General features: G+C 42.9%; 3 protein-coding genes across 3 annotated transcripts; 2 read left to right on the top strand and 1 right to left on the bottom strand.

Annotated features, from left to right (window-relative positions):
- The first annotated feature begins 245 nt into the window (after positions 1-245).
- Positions 246-5047, top strand: LOC108044362 (peroxisomal targeting signal 2 receptor). Its single transcript, XM_044458035.1, has 4 exons — positions 246-470; positions 3103-3212; positions 3282-4028; positions 4580-5047. Exons 2-4 carry the CDS (start codon positions 3121-3123, stop codon positions 4752-4754), a joined length of 1014 nt encoding a protein of 337 aa, XP_044313970.1. The 5' UTR covers positions 246-470; positions 3103-3120; the 3' UTR covers positions 4755-5047.
- Positions 476-2156, bottom strand: LOC108044398 (phosrestin-1). The gene is made up of 3 exons (XM_017123399.2): positions 1190-2156; positions 933-1127; positions 476-873 (listed from the first exon to the last, which is right to left on the bottom strand). Exons 1-3 carry the CDS (start codon positions 2043-2045, stop codon positions 719-721), a joined length of 1206 nt encoding a protein of 401 aa, XP_016978888.1. The 5' UTR covers positions 2046-2156; the 3' UTR covers positions 476-718.
- An 8870-nt stretch (positions 5048-13917) lies between the features above and the next one.
- LOC123037434 lies at positions 13918-15496 on the top strand. Its single transcript, XM_044458061.1, has 2 exons — positions 13918-14096; positions 14871-15496. Exons 1-2 carry the CDS (start codon positions 14041-14043, stop codon positions 15160-15162), a joined length of 348 nt encoding a protein of 115 aa, XP_044313996.1. The 5' UTR covers positions 13918-14040; the 3' UTR covers positions 15163-15496.
- The last annotated feature ends 673 nt before the right edge of the window (positions 15497-16169 follow it).

Below are 16169 nucleotides of genomic sequence, written 5' to 3'. Positions count from 1 at the left end.
AATCAGCGAGTCTGGCGGAGATGAGACCCAGAATCGCACTGCTGGCAGCTGGCGGCCTTCGTCCGTCATCAAGGTCAAAGCTTGGCTATTTAGCATATTGAAAGTTTCGACTATTCCATTGTCAACATCTGTTTTGCGAACTTCCGCTCCCGTTGACCGTTAGATCCCGCCATATCCAGTTTAAGTCCGCTCTGATTGGTCGCTCATTTATCCTGGCAGCCTGTTGATTCCCTCGAAAGGGGTTGAAAGCCTAAGTTGTGACCTATAGGCCGTGTGCTTTTCAACCCCCTGTCAACGGACTCGAATATCAACCCTAAAATCCTCGCCAGCAGATCCTTCCTCGTCGAGCTGCGCAGTTAGGCAAATCATTCGACTTCTGAAGTTGAAACCCACAGCACCTCTAAGAACTGACAACTCTTTACCAAACCCGAAACACACATTTGGATATAACATCGCAACGAGAGAAAGAGGTGAGTCTTGATAGCCATAACACATTTATAATATAGGGACACGAGGTCGGTTCAAATCTTCAACATGCATGGGTGCGGGTACAAACTCCAGATCCACCAAAGTTACTACACAGAGAGCGTTATAGATACGGTTATAATACAAAGATTGTGGCCTCCACGAGAGACTGCTGCAACAAGTTTTCAGTGCTTTCGATTCGATTCAATTCGGTTCACAACAGAGCTAGAAGAAGGTTCCAAAGTCCGGTGGCCTAATCCGCCATGTTCACATTGTTCATGCGCATCTTGGCAAAGTCCTCGAAAACGATATTGTCATCGTCGTCCTGGTAGTAGCCCTTCACATTGCGGTGCTGCTCGATGGACTTCATCTTCTTCATGGCATTCGAGCGCTTCTTCTCAATGGTTCCTAATCATTATCAGAGGGGCTTAGTGAAGGGATATACTTTAAGGATATCAAGGACCTACCAGGTGCCGGTTGGAGCAGTTTGAAGGGCACATCCGTCTGCATTTCGCCACCCAGAGTGCCGCAGTTTAACTTGATGCGCACCGAGTACGAGATGACAATACCACAGGCATCGCCCGTGGACTTGCCCTCCTGCACCATGGTGGATGAGGCCAGATTGACGTCCTCGTCCTTCAAGTGTCCATCCAGGGCAATGCCTAGGATTAAGGGGGAGTTCCAATTAGATGGCTTTATTTTCAAATACAATCCCTATTCCTACCATGACGATCCTTGTTGTTGGCCGCCAGGGGAATCAGGTAGAAGGTCTTGGTCAGATTGGCGCCCGGGGTGATGGGGCAGCCCTCCTTGGTCTCCAGCTGGGCCACATGCTTGCTGAACTGGGCATTCACCATGGTGATCTCGGTGTGCTGCACAATGAAGCACTTGATGCTCTTCACCGACTTCTTCGAGTTGTTCGACACTTGGACGGTGGCCGCCGTCTTCTCGCCATGGTAATAGATCTCCCGATCCAGCGTGACCTCCAAACTGATCTTGCCATTCGAGAAGGTGAATCCCTTGCTGACCAGCGAACTGGGCAGACGCTGGCCGCGATTGAGGGGCGCGTACTGGAGCTTCTTGATCACCAGACTGACCATGCTGCGCTTGTGCTGGCGGTCGTCCTCGGAGTCGCCCACAAAGGCCCGGATGGTGTACTCCACGCCCAGGGGCTTGCCATTGTCGTCGCCCTCCTGCTGCAGAGTAACGGAGCTGGGCGAGTTGGGCGGGAAGTGGAAGGTGAAGGGATGGGCATTGCAGCCCAGCTTGCGCACCAACTTCTCCTGCATCGGTGTCATCTCCATGTTCGGATTGGTCATGGGCACAATCTGCTCCCGGGAGAGGATCAGCTCCTTGGAGAACTTCACTCCCATGACCTCGTCCTCCTCGCGACCATAGCGATAGGTGGTGGCCAGTTGGCCGAACACCTTGCGGTTCTTCAGGTAATCGGGCTCCACCACAATCACCCCATCCACGGGATCGCAGTAGTCCAGATGGTCGATGAAGTCACGGCGGCCCAGATAGAAGGTGACCTTGCCGTTGGGCGTGGCCTTCTTGAAGACCTTCACGGAGACAACCATGCTGGATTTCCTGGGTTTTCCTGGTTTCTGACTAATGCAACTGGCTTTGAGATAGGTTTTAGATAAGTCGGCGATGCGCGTTATAGAGTTTTCCGTTCGGCGGAGGAAAATGCGAAACCGCAGTGCCGTGCAACCTGCTTATATACCTTTGCCCTGGCCCTGTCCGTGGGGTTTCATTCTGGCCACTAACTGGATTTGCGCGTTATGCAGTTGTTTGGACATGACGGAAAACAGAAAGAACGGAAAAAAAAAACGAAAACTGCCAGCAAGCTGATTCTAGGGGTTGGTCTAGTTTTCTGCGCAGTTTGCCACTTGCCCGAGCAAATTGGCTAATGTCAAGTATTTCTGGCCATTACGACCTGGTGCGAGGTCATCTGGCCAACTGTTGAATAATTGGGATTATCATCTGATTCGGTGTTACCGGGTTGTTATCAGTGGGGAAGTCTTGCTCTGTTCCAACCCAAGTTTATATGGCCAGCAGCCATTGAAGCCTTAGAAGTTTTAATTTTGTTATGGATCAAACGTCGATATATTGATTTGTTTGTGGGCGGCTTAGTTGTCGGTTGAATGGAAACTGAATGGTTTTGTAACCAATAAGCAAAAGGTCAAAATTCCAAGTAATTTTTAGTTAAGTACGAAATAAAGATATTTTATAAAAGTCCACAAAAGGTCAAAGGTCTGAAAGCGAAATCAAAAGAAAGATTGATAATTCCAAAACCCGTCAGTCCAAGACTTGAATTGTGAATTTCCATAAGATTTCTCAGTTGAAAGCCTATTATTATCTTAGTAAAAGTACTAGAAAATGGGTCCAAAAGTTTGTTTTTTAACTCATAAAATAGTTTTTAAGCTTAAAAGAAAATATTAGGGATACTTGTGTTTTTAAATGGTTTTAAAAGGTTGGTTGTTAAAGACATTAGAATTACTAAGGCAGCATGTTGGATGAGGCCAATAGTTATATTCCCAAACAGTAATTTTGGTTTATGCATTAGAAAAATAAACCTGTTAGTATATCAATTAAATCTTATTAATCTGTATAAAATTCTTTCTTGTTTTGCAGTTGAGAGTCAAAACCAAAATGCAGACTCAGACGCACACCACAGCAGACCGACATGGCTATAGCCTGCGCTTTTCGCCTTTCGAGGCTAACTATTTGCTGCTAGCTACAAGGTAAGACCCCTTTCAAACCCTCCTTCTTGACTATAAATTAATCCCATGCAATTTTCATTCAATCCTTAGCCAACTGTACGGTCTCGCTGGAGGTGGTTCCCTCTTCCTGCTCGAACAGAACGCCAATGGGACCTCCACAGACGGCCAGAGTTTGGAGGAGCTGTGCCGGCTGGAGTGGTCCGATGGCCTGTTCGACGTCGCCTGGTGTCCCTATGCCGCCGATATCGCGGCCACCGCCTCCGGGGACGGATCGCTTCAGATCTGGTGCGGATTGGATGGCGAGTCGGCGGGCAACCAGCAGACGCCCAAGCAGCCGCTGATCTGCCTGCAGGAGCACAAGAACGAGGTGTACAGCCTGGACTGGGGCGAGAAGTGGAACTACCACACGCTGCTCTCCGCCAGCTGGGATTGCACTCTGAAATTGTGGGACTGCAACAGACAGAACTCGATCACCACCTTTGTGGGCCACAACGATCTGATCTACGGGGCCAAGTTCTCGCCCCTGATCGCCAATCTGTTTGCTAGCGTAAGTACCGATGGGCACCTTAACTTATGGAACTCTCTTGACTTTGCAGGTAAACCCCTGATGAGCATCGAGGCCCATGCGAGCGAGGCCCTCTCCTGCGACTGGTCGCACTTCGACCGCAATGTCCTGGTCACCGGAGGATCGGATGGCCTCATCCGGGGCTGGGATCTGCGCAAGATGCGGACGCACGTCTTCGAGCTGTACTCCGGGGAGTTCGCCGTCCGGCGATTGGCCTGCTCACCGCACTCGGCCGCGGTTTTGGCATCGGCCAATTATGACTTCACCACTCGGTAAGTGGGGGTTCTCTATTGGAAGGGATTTAGTTTGAATTAATAGGAACAAAATATTACAAAATCATAAAATCCTTCAGAATGGGTTCTGTTTAATATTATACAATTTAAGGAGAACATTTTATTTGTTTCCTAAAAATGTTGTTATTAGATTGTCAACATAAAAGTTTCCATTAATCTAAAAATAGGTTCAGAACTTTAATTTTAGTGCCTTGTTTGATTTTCAACAATGTCGTTCCACTTTAACTATCAGTAATACTTTTAAAGCATGAATTAGTATTTTGTATAACAAAGAGTTTGATTAGGGAAAGAAAAACTAACGAATACAAAATTTGTTAAGTATGTAATGAACGTTTATAGCTGCAAGACATTTCCAGAGAATAATTATTATAAGAAGTGTTCCCTTTTCACAACAGCTGTTCAATTTTAAAGTTTAATTTGAGATGAAAAACAAAACAATAGAGTTCTTTCATTTTAATATTTAATGGCCATTAAATTATGCTAAATAAAATCTTGATTGTATGCAACATTCTCCTCTTACCTCCCTTTAGGATTTGGAATCTGGAGCGTGGCGAAACCGCCCAGGAGATCAATGCCCAGCACACGGAGTTCGTCTGCGGACTGGACTGGAATCCCCACAGGACCCACCAGTTGGCCGACTGCGGCTGGGACTCTCTAGCCAACGTGTATACCCCGCAGTGCCTGAGTGGCGAACTGGCCGTCTAGGGTATCTCTGGGCAGGCCCACAACTGGAAACTGGAACTGGTACTCCCTAAATACCGAAAAACACATGTGATAAGGCGCTAGTGGCGTCGAAATAGCCAGGCCTACAGACTGTGCACCGCCAAGACGATAGCTGAGCTATACAAAATGCCTCTAAGGAACGTAAAGGAACTCTAAGGACATGGACTCATCTGCGGCGATGACGTGTAAATAGTTGTGTGATAAACGCTGAACGGGCGAAACCTCAAGCAGGTGCTTCAAATGTCAATAAAAGCTTACATATATTATGCGGATTATATGAATTATGTGGTCTCTGCTTTGGCTCACTGCTGTTATTATGCCCTTCACAATGAATTTCTTTGGCCCGCTGGCTATAATTTGCACTTCGGCCCTTCTCTTAACCAGAATTTAACGGCACTCGGAATTGGTTAGGTGGCAAAGAGTCAGCAGACCATTGGTCCATTGGGAACCTTTTCCGGTTGGCTTCTTCGCTCTGACCAAACAAACACGCAATAAAGCGCTAATTTGCTGCAACGTTTTATTGCCTGACTGGGGCCGAAATCCCTGACATTCCCGGAATTGACACAGCCAACAAGAGATGGCCTAAAGGTGTGCCAGCAATCGCACCTTTTCGGCCGACATGGTGTGAAAAGGCAGCAGCTCCTCCGATCCCCAATCCCCAATCCTCGATCCCCAATCCACGATCCCATGATCCTGTCATTATCGCAGACTGAGCTTCAACTGCCACTCGGGGCAAATATTTGCTTTGAAGCCAATTGGCGCTGATTTCTTCTGACAATTGGGGGCAGTAAAGCTGGGGATCAGGAGAACAACAGCAGCAGCTGCTGCCATGCAATTATCTGCTCGCCAGTCAAGTGAAACCAAAATTGATATTAATGCCTTGTTTGTGTTAATAAAACTCGGATTTTTTGGGATCTGTGAAGCTGCGAAGTGCTGATAAGTGTTCCTTAGGCGCAGTCAGGTCTTGTTGGCGAAGATGGCACTTTATTTTATTTTAAATAATTATTTAATGAAGGGTGAAGGTTGATTGTTTTAGAGCGCTTCTCGTATGAGATATAAAATATTGGTTTTCAGATATGTGCCTTTAAATAAATGATTAAGTGTGAATTACACATAAGAAAAAAATAAGAAAATTAATTATAAACCTGTTTTTTATAGGAAAATTGAATTTGGAAAAGAAAAAAGGTTTAAACTAAGTTAATCAAATTAATTTTAAATTTATGGTTTTTATTGTGTTTTATGCTATAAACGTCTGGCGCCCCTATCGGAAGTATACAGTACTTTCATATTTTACATACATTTGACACTTACATGCTATGTGAACTGCTTTATTGTTATTGGTAAAGCAGTTCAAAGTACTATTTGGCGGGTAAATTTAAAAGGTTTCAATATTAAACTTTAATAACAAACGAAATAATGCTGGAAAAAATAAAAATGGATTAAAAATAATATTTAATTTATATATTGTTCCAGTTTAATGGCTTAGTGGCCAAAAGATAAATATTCCATATATTTTCCAATAACTCTCTTTCTTGAAAAGAAAAATAAAACGTTTTAAATAGCTTTAAAATTCTTCGATCCCTACATTGTGTTGCTCCCCCATCACGAACTTTAAGCCGCCATTAAACAGAAATTGGATTTGGAATGAAGCAAAAATCCTGAAAATTACCCGCAGCAATTGAGTACGAAGGCAAACAGTCGGGGCAAACTATAAATTAGCGCCAAACAAAGTTGCAGTCGACCGCTGAGGGCTAAAAATTGGACACTTACAGAGTTGGCTAGGCCACTACACTACCAGGCCATTACCTTGAGTGGCCCCACGGATCTCGTCAGTGTCAAGGCTGCCTTGCAGCTTGTTATAAATAAACAGAAAGAAGAAATATATTTCAACACCCAGCACGCGGCTCCCTCGAAACTCGTACCTCCCCGAGGAGGTGGATGTGGATGAGGTTTGGGATCGGGTTCGGGATCGGGATCGGGGGGCCTTATCTTCAGCAGGTTCTGGATCGTGTCTCTACCTGGGACTCCACTGCACGCGCCGCTCTTTTCGGTTCAGCAATTTAAATTGCCTCCACGAGCATTTTGATGGCGATCACGCGCCCCCTTTGAAATCTCGCTGCCCAATCTCCGCCATAAAGGATCGGCTCCGTTCTGTTTTCTGTTTTCAGTTTTCAGTTTCTGTGTCTGGCTTCTTTTTACGACTGTCGCTGGTATTAATTCTGCTGCAACGTTTTGTTTTCTGGGGCTGCTGCTGCTGCCTTAATCGTCACCGTTTTGGTCATCCGGCATCCTGGTGGTTCGGCTCGGTTTCTGGTCAGCTAACACGTGTAGTTTTCCTCCTAGCTGGGACCTCCTTCGGTGCACAGTTGGTGCATCATCACAGAACACACCGCAAACTAGATGCTAACGAAATGGTTTCTGTTCGATGTTCGATCTTCTTGGAGTTTCGAGTGGGCGTAACGCAAAGGGCAATCTTGATAAGGAGGGCGTTCGTTTGGAAAGACAAAAGAGTGCCGGAAATAATTGTCAGGGGATGATTACAATGGCAGAATAGGCTACCTGTCTTCACGGGTTAGGCTAATGAAGCAGCAATCACAGATCAGATCCTTTTGCTTGGGCAATTAAATTAAATTCAAAACGCAAAGAGCCAACGGATGTGACTACCGTTAGATGTAGTGTGAATTTATTCACCTGGTTGGATGGAATTTATTCACCTGGTTAGACGGAATTTATTCATAAGATCCGGCAACAGGAAACTGTTGACGAGGTGTTGAATGTCTGAGTTTTTCCAAAATGCTGGCCTGAGAAATTACCTAAACAGCGCACGCCGTGATCCTTGCTGATCCTCGCTGATCCTGTCTCGCCTTTGTTCTAGCTCGCTTATGACATAATGAGAGCAGCGAGGGCAGTTTTACGTAAGTCCTGCCAGCGGCGAACGCAATGTTATGCAATACCAGCAGCGGCAGGACCATAAAATTAGGGCTCTCAGTGGACCCTGGACCTAGATCTCTAGATGGCCTATAAAAACGGCCACTGAACTACATTCGCTGCCTGGTCGTCGTTTTCGACCTGAAAAAATCTGCGCGCATTTGTTTATGGCATGTTGTTAAAAAATTCAGGACATCGAGAGCGAATTTCGAGGCCTGTTTTTAGGATGGCAATTTACGCAATTCCGGGCAAAAAACAAGGCCAAAGGACCCGCTGTTAATTCTGCGAAATATTTTTGCATTTTTTCCAGAATTTGCGACGTCCAGATCCTGGAACAGAATTACATCATCGACGGGCTGCTCTAATTTTTTGTTACAATTGTTTTTTGTATGTCCACAGATTTGCATGCGCGTGGCAGGCTTGTTCTTTTATATTTTTTGAGGTTGACCCAGGCAAACAAAAAGTTGTCCTAGATAAACAAAAAAAATTGGCTCAGTCGGCGGCGGTTCGACTGTGCAGACGCGTGGCGGCCAAAAACAGGACCCTACCAATTCGGGCTAAATAAATAAAAAATAGGTCATAGCAATTGAATGAAGAAACCACTTAATTTTAAGATTTTCTTTTATTTACCCATAAATCATATTTTCGAATTCCTAGTAGCGCCAGGAAATTCTGAAAAGTGTTTGGATATTAACAAAAGCTGATCAACAATTTATATTTACCAGCAAGATGATGATTTCCCTTCTAAAAATATAAGATCTAGTTTATTTATGCAACGTGTTGAGTGATTCGATTTTCACCGCTATATAATTTTCAATACCATTTTGTAACCTTCAAATAATTTGGGATTTCTGTAATATAGCTTATAAATTTGAAGACAAAAATTGGCATTTTATTAGGTATCGGATCCATCGCACAGATTGATTTATTTTGATTGTGTATCGCCATGGAATCGGAATTTCTGGCTGGCATTTAATGGCTGAGGGTGAAGGACGTTTTACGGCGTGCTCCAAAGATCAAATACAATCAAATCGGGCGAGACGGACGACTTGGGATACAAGGTCGTCTCGCAGTCAGCTATAAATAAGATTTTCATTCCGTGCAAAATATTTTGCGTATAAATAATTTGTTGGAAAAATAACAGTGGCCGACAATCCGTCCACGGTTGATTTGCCCGACATGCTGCTTGTTTGTGAACTCATGACCAAAATACTTTAGCGGCTCGTCTCACGGCTAAAAATAGTGCCGCCTCCCACACAGATCGCCCCCAGATCCACCGATCCACATATACCCAGATACCCAGATCCCCTGGATTCCGGCCGTAGTCGTGGAATTATCGACTGACGTGCGCCGCGATGACGCGCTTTCGAGTTTTCGACTGATTCTAAACAGAGGGCTCCAGATCCAGGTGATGACGATCGCCGGTTATGGCAGCAGGGCGATCTGAAACTGGCGAAAACCATATTGAACACGGATCGCAACTGCCGGGCGAACAATGCGTGTTTGGTGATCTCCGTGAGGATGATGATGATGGTGGTCCAAAGGCGTCAGCAGCGGGCCTAAAAATGAGTTTCCCCGTAAGATAACAACTTAGGGAATTAAAATAACATTTGGATTTTCACGAATTGCAATTACTCTTACAGAATTTTTAGTTTTCATTATTTTACATTAGTAGAAGATTTTGCTTGATTTTAGTTGATTAAGTGTTGCCTTTTAAGGTATTTGAAAACCATTAAAAATGTAAAAAACATATTGTAATTAGGAAATGCTGATTTCTTTAATAATTAAGGTCCCGAAAATTTCGATTATTTTTAAAATGCGGCACAGACATTACTAATTATCACTAACAAACATTTTCTTAACAAATTTGTAAACATAAAAAGCGAGTTTGAAATTATTATGATTATAAGTTCGTCACGGCATGCTTTAAGTTATATTTTTTTAGAACAAAAACTCCTTGAAAATTTGAAATGAACATTTATAAACTAAGCTTTATGATTTAATTAAAAAAAATATTTCAATACATTATTTTTGGCTTAAACATAGATGATACTATGTATATATTTTAAATAGTAGATCTTTGGGGTTTTAAACTATATTGTATATTGATATCCAAAACATATGGAACCCTCCTTTACCCTAACAAAACATTACCCTAACGCAAAACACATTTAAAACAAAAACAAGAAAAAAGTGCAAAACGCGAAAATATTTTTCACGAAAAACAAATTCCTTTGCAGCACGTCAATGACGTCAATGCGAGACGGGGCTGTCAAAAAAATATAACGAACGCAAACCGAGCACGACTAAAGGCGGAATCCGGGGAAAAGTTTTCCCAAATAAAAAAGAGGGGGAGGGGGAGGAGGAGGTTGGGGGATGGGGGCGTCTGTAAGGTCCAGACGTGGGCGTGTATATCGGAGGCGGAGCTGCCGCTATATGCTAAATATTCTGTTTTTGCGGCTAAATCGACTTTTGCCTGGCGATGACGCGTGAACTTGCCTTTGATTTGTTTTTACTTTTTATTTCTCTGGCCATCTCGAGTTGGACTGGCCAAAAATAACAAGGTGGGTGCTGCTGGGGCATTTGCATTTTGTTATTGCTGGTCAGGCGGACAGCACACGCGCCCCAGTGGGTGGGTGGCTGGGATCTTTATAAACTGGCCATTTGATGGAATGGCAAATAAACCTGATTTATTTCAGGCGCATTTGCCACTTCCGCCGTGGCTTAAGATGTGTGATTACCAATCAGAGGCAGTCATGCGCAGGCGCACGTGTCCTTCGGACAGGATTCGGACAACCAGTAAGGGATCCCTAACCAGCCACATGCTCATTTCGGACACCTCACTTTAGTGTCATTTCCGCTCGCTCAGCGGGCATTAAATTAGCAATCATTAGGCCAGCTCCAAATCCAAATGGCCGGCAATCAGCATCCAATTTGGCCAAAAGCCGCCAGCTGATGAGATGGCAGCCGGGATTTAGTTATAAAAGATTTGCCCCATCTCCAGCTCCAGATCCACCGCCTTCGAGCTAAGTGAGCGTTGATTTCGCATTCGGATTGGGCCCACCTGTTGCCCCATTGTTGCTCCATTGTCCTCCAAGTCCCGGCCTTATAAGTGCCTTCCAACCTGACACACATGACACACACATTTATATTTTATTCGGCTTTTTATACCCTTGCAGAGGGTATTATAATTTTGGTCAGAAGTTTGTAACGCAGTGAAGGAGACGTTTCCGACCCTATAAAGTATATATATTCTTGATCAGGATCAATAGGGGAGTCGATATAGCCATGTCCGTCTGTCCGTCTGTCCGTCTGTCCGTCCGTCCGTCTGTCCGTCTGTCCGTCTGTTTCAATACCGTTTGCGAGCTCAATTTAAAAGCTAGCGATCTGAAACTTTCACACTCGTCCTAAAACAAGTGTACGCAGATCAAGTTTGAAAACCGCCCCGATCGGATGTCTATATCCTATAGCTCCCATAGGAACAATCGGATATAACTTGCAAGAATGGAAGATATTTCGCGCAGTGTAAAAGCTATTGACATACATCTTTCCAAATCGTATTTTTTTATGCGTACCTTGATCAGGGTAAAAGCGCGTGACGATCGGACGTCTATATCCTATAGCTCCCATAGGAACAAAAGGGTAAAATCGGTTAATATTTAATGATTTTTAGGATATTTCGCGCAGTATACAAGCTATTGACATGAATCTTTCCAAATTGTATTTTTTTATGCATACATTGATCAAGGTGAAGGCGCGTGCCGATCGGACGTCTATATCCTATAGCCCCCATAGGAACAATAGGGTGAAATCGGTCCAAATTTGATGATTATCAGAATATTTCGCGAAGTGTGTAAGCAACTATCATAAATTTTTCCAATTCTTATTTATTTACGCATATCTTGATTAGGGTAAAAGCGCTTGCCGCTCGGAAGTCTATATCTTAAAGGAGATAGGAAAAATTAATTAATTAATTTTAAGGCTGCGAAAGTATCCCTTTTTTTCTATTTGTATATGACATTTTTGCAGTATAAAAGCAATTGACTTGAAACGATGCAAATCTAGTATATTTATGTATACCTTATTCCTTTCACTACTTTTTCACTTTTAGCAATTTCGGCAAAGTCTGCAAGGGTATTAAAACTTCGGCTTGCCGAAGTTAGCTTCCGTCCTCGTTTTAGTTGGGCCGGGGCCGTTTGCGAAATCGCATAAACATAAAGGTAATTGCACAGACATGCCAAAAAATTATCCGATATTCGTCGTCGATGTAAGGCAGGCGGTGAGGATGTCCGACTGTATAAAAAACAAAGCAGCCAAAAAACGTAAGGCAAAACGAGAAAGAAACCATCGATGCTTGGCATTTATTGTGATCGCCGCTTATTGCGCCGGGGCACCGAGATATCCGAGAGTGCCAAGGTTTTTCATTTAGCTCCTGCAGTTCGCGGAGGGTTTGGCCCTGGGAGCTATTTAAATGCGCTATAAAGTGTATGAGAGAAAGTTATAAAAATAAAAATAGTTCTTACTTTTTAAATCGTCATAAAGAATTTTACAAATATTTGTTATAGAGTTGCTTCAGAATTACTACGATACTGAAATGTGAAGCAAAACATTTTAAGTCCGTCAGTTTAATGGATTGACTTTTAAGTTACACCCAATAATTTGTATATAAATATAATGAAATATAGTAAAAGTGATAATTAAAAGGGTAACTTCTAGTAATCGCACAAATGTAAGTATTTTTTGAGGGTATACCCAATTGTTTCTTTATATTTTAACATATCCAGAACTGAAAAATGTATTAAAAGAATGAGTCTTTATTTAAAGCCGAACTAAGAAATCCCATTACCCACTGTGCAGGGTGACAATCCCCAAATAAAAGTGATTGTTCCCTTTAGTCCCAAAAAAAAAAAAGTGGAAAAACACAAAAACCGAAAATCGGCTGAAAGATTCGCATTGCCTTTCAGCTGCTGCGACTGCTCCTCTGTTTACATGGGATGCTGTTGGCGTTGTCGTTGTTTATTTTTTTAGCCCGAGAGAGGGGGAGGGGGAGTGGTAAGGGGAAGGGGAATTGGACAGGGTCGGAGGATCGCCTTGTGACATATGCGAAATTCATTGTCGCGTGTTGCGATGTCCGTGGATGCCAACGACTTGGCAACCAACCTTGGCTGACGAGCCAGATGCCCTGCCTCCATCCCGCCACCCACCACCACTCCTCCACCTCGGGGGCCATTACAGGTGCTGCCGCTGCAGATACACTTCAAGAATTTGAACAGATAAAATAATATATTTTTTTTATTTTTTAAATTTAATGATTTATAAATATGTGTTGTTGGATTATCAAATATAATAAAACAAAATCTATAAAAATCATCGAAAGATAATAAAGGATTAATCTGTTTGTTGTATAACCATCCCTTTTAGATGTTGGTAGTTAATTCAGGAAAATAAATAAAACACACAAAGTTTTTATATTTTAGTGTTTTTTGTGTGCCATAAATAATAATAGAAATAAATAGAAATAAACTATCAAAATTAGCCGTCATAGATCATAGCCGTATTCGAATCTGTAATCCAAAAATGCAATTAAGTATTGATGATTTTATATGCTCCATTTTTGGTTGCATTTAAATATAATGCAACGGTAAAAATATAAAAAAAAGTAAAATTTAAAATAAAATCAGCTTTTATTGTTTATTCCTTTAGTCCCAGTTTAAATATCATCTTTAAAATACCCGTTATTTGTTTCTGTGTAGAAACAGAGTAGTGCCATATCGAGACGGACATTATCGCGTTCGCCGACGGACGCTGGGCACTGAAAAATTGCAATTGTTGCGGCCAACTGAAAACAGAAAACGGAAAACCGAAACAGACAGACTTTAACTGGCCGCTTAAACGATCGCTTAACTACTGTTAATCTGCGGATTGGGCTTTTAAACCGGACCGCGATAATCCTGGCCCAAGGTTGAGCGCCATTCGTTGGTGCGTGCGTAAGTGCAATTAGTGTAATGCAATAATGAGCGATGCCCCGCCAATTTGCGCATAAACATTTTAATGGGAGGCGCTGTGCGGGTGTATCTGTATTGGTATTTCGGATGGATGGGGCAGAGATGCGGATTCGGGCCTTAGAGACACAGGGCCACGCGTCTGCAGCGCCTGACGCACGCGGCCTCATGTGACCGCAGATACGTTGGGTATTACGTCTGCACCCATTCCCCCACCTCCTCCCCCCGGCAACAAGCGGCACCATTTGAGTACACATTCATTCAGCAGAATTTTCCCCCAATGCCCCCTATTTAATACCAAGCGAAGCACACATCCGCACGCAGTTTTCTGCTTCTCAATGAGCCAAATTAGCAACCGCTCTCTACGCAAATCTTTGACGTCAGCATCCGAGCGGTAAGCACACACAATTTTTTTTGGGTAAATCTGGGGAACCGCGGAGTAGGGGGCTTTTTGGCAAGGTAAACGTGACCAAATATGGGGAACCAGAAGTGGGTTATGGGAAACCTGTGCTCTCTGCAAGAATTTCAAGGGAAACTAGTTCTATAAGCTTGATGGTTTTCAAATTTTCGGACTATATTTTAAGGGAAGTCTTCTTTTTAGGAATCCTAGGCTCAATTAGGTGTGCCACTGAAACTTATACAAAAATGGAATAATTATATCACAGAATCTCTTGAACTAAATTATTGAGGTATTTAAAGGAAACCAAATCAAATCCAAAAACCATAAAGATACAATTAAAATACAAATAAAGTAGGTTGGAAATAAGGAAACCAAAAACAGAATCTATTAAATATTAAGTAATGAAACAATGAATTAAAAAATTGTTATTAATAAAAATAGAATCAAATTTGTATGTGATCATTACTAACTTCATTGTAAGGGCGTAGGATATCAAATCATTTTTTTTTTATCTGAAGAGTAGTTCAATATTTACACTTTTTCAAGTGAAAATAAAAAAATTCACCAAGATTCGTGAAACATTTCCTGAAAATGATGGAAACCTCCAGAAGTTAGAAGATACCTCATCAATCCCCAATCCGCAGTCCAACAGGATGCAAAGCAGTTAGCGTGTTTAGCAGGTGCCCGAGGCATTCCTAATGACGAAGCGAAACCCCTTTCCTGCGGCCTGCTCCTCTTCTGATTCCACTGTTTCCTCTGATTCCTCAGATTCAGATTCAGATTCTTCGGCCCAAGGTCCCACTGTTTGCACAACAACACGACGCCGAACTGGTCGCCACTTAAGACGCTGATTTATGCACGAAATGCTAATGGAAATGCAACTTCAAATGCTAATTGCGGCGACGGTCAAAGACTCGACTTCGTCGTGGACTTGGGCATCCCGGCACCCGGGGGGCTAAGAGACGGAAGCCCAGAGAAGCACCGAGAAGACGACAGTTCATCACAATTGCGTTTGCAAATCAACGAGGCGACAAGCGAAGGCGCGCATGCGCAGCACTGAAGATTCAGATTGGATCGGAGGGCCTAACCCACGCCAACTGTTTGCTGATGGCTCTGTCTCTGTCTCTGACTCTGCCCCTGTCTCTGTGCCTCATTCATATGCAAATCCGTCCACGCTGGTGACCACAAATGAAATGCCAACACGCAGAAATGCAAAGAGAGCATCGAATTGCAAATTATGGGATGCCGGCGTTGACAAAGTTGCGCCTGAATAATTCCAGCCCTGTTAGAAACGACAACTTAGCGAGTGCGAGTGCGAATAAGAATACGAATACGTATGCGACCCAGACACAAACGTGGACCCAAGATCCAAGACCAAGTCCCCAATCCCCAAGTCCCCGAACCCCAATCCCCAATCCCCCAATCCCCAAGCCCCAATCCCCAAGGTGAAAGAAGCAAAAGCGCGTGCCCGTGGTCTCCACTTCCGCTGCCGCCAAGTGTTCGCTTCCATGCGTGACTATATCTATATCTATATCTATATCCACGCGATCAGGAGCGGATGGAGGTCGCCACCTCGCCGTTTGCCAAAGTCAGCTAAATGTGCGATGGCATACCGAAAAAAATGTAAATAACTCGCGGAAATCAGAGACTCTTGTTTGTGCAGCCAAACAGTGAAATTCAAGTGCCAAATATGCAAAGTGTTTCAGGTCGCAATTCAGTTTAAATTACTTAAACGACAGCTATAAAAAAATTTAAAACATTATGATTGCAAAGCCCTTATCAAAGTGTTTTTTATTCACATGTAAAGCATGTTTGTATAAGTAAATATAAATATCAGAGCTCGTATTATAATAGTTAAGCCTGTTAATTGCTAAATAGTTTCTCAAATTTAAAAAAAAATGGCTATTATACACTATTTAAATAGGTATAGGTATATATATTTTTTTTTTTTTTTAAATCATTAAATGATTTTTGTTTAGTTGATTATTTTAAGTTTAATTGAATCCATATATTGAAATCTCGTCTATACATTTATTTTAAGCAAAAATTTATTGTCCTTTAAAATGT

This window comes from Drosophila rhopaloa, unplaced genomic scaffold (genome assembly GCF_018152115.1).
Source record: "Drosophila rhopaloa isolate 14029-0021.01 unplaced genomic scaffold, ASM1815211v1 contig_163, whole genome shotgun sequence".
NCBI classification, from domain to species: Eukaryota; Metazoa; Arthropoda; class Insecta; order Diptera; family Drosophilidae; genus Drosophila; species Drosophila rhopaloa.
The sequence above is the reverse complement of the archived record's forward strand: the minus strand, read 5'-3'. Positions and strand labels throughout refer to the sequence as shown.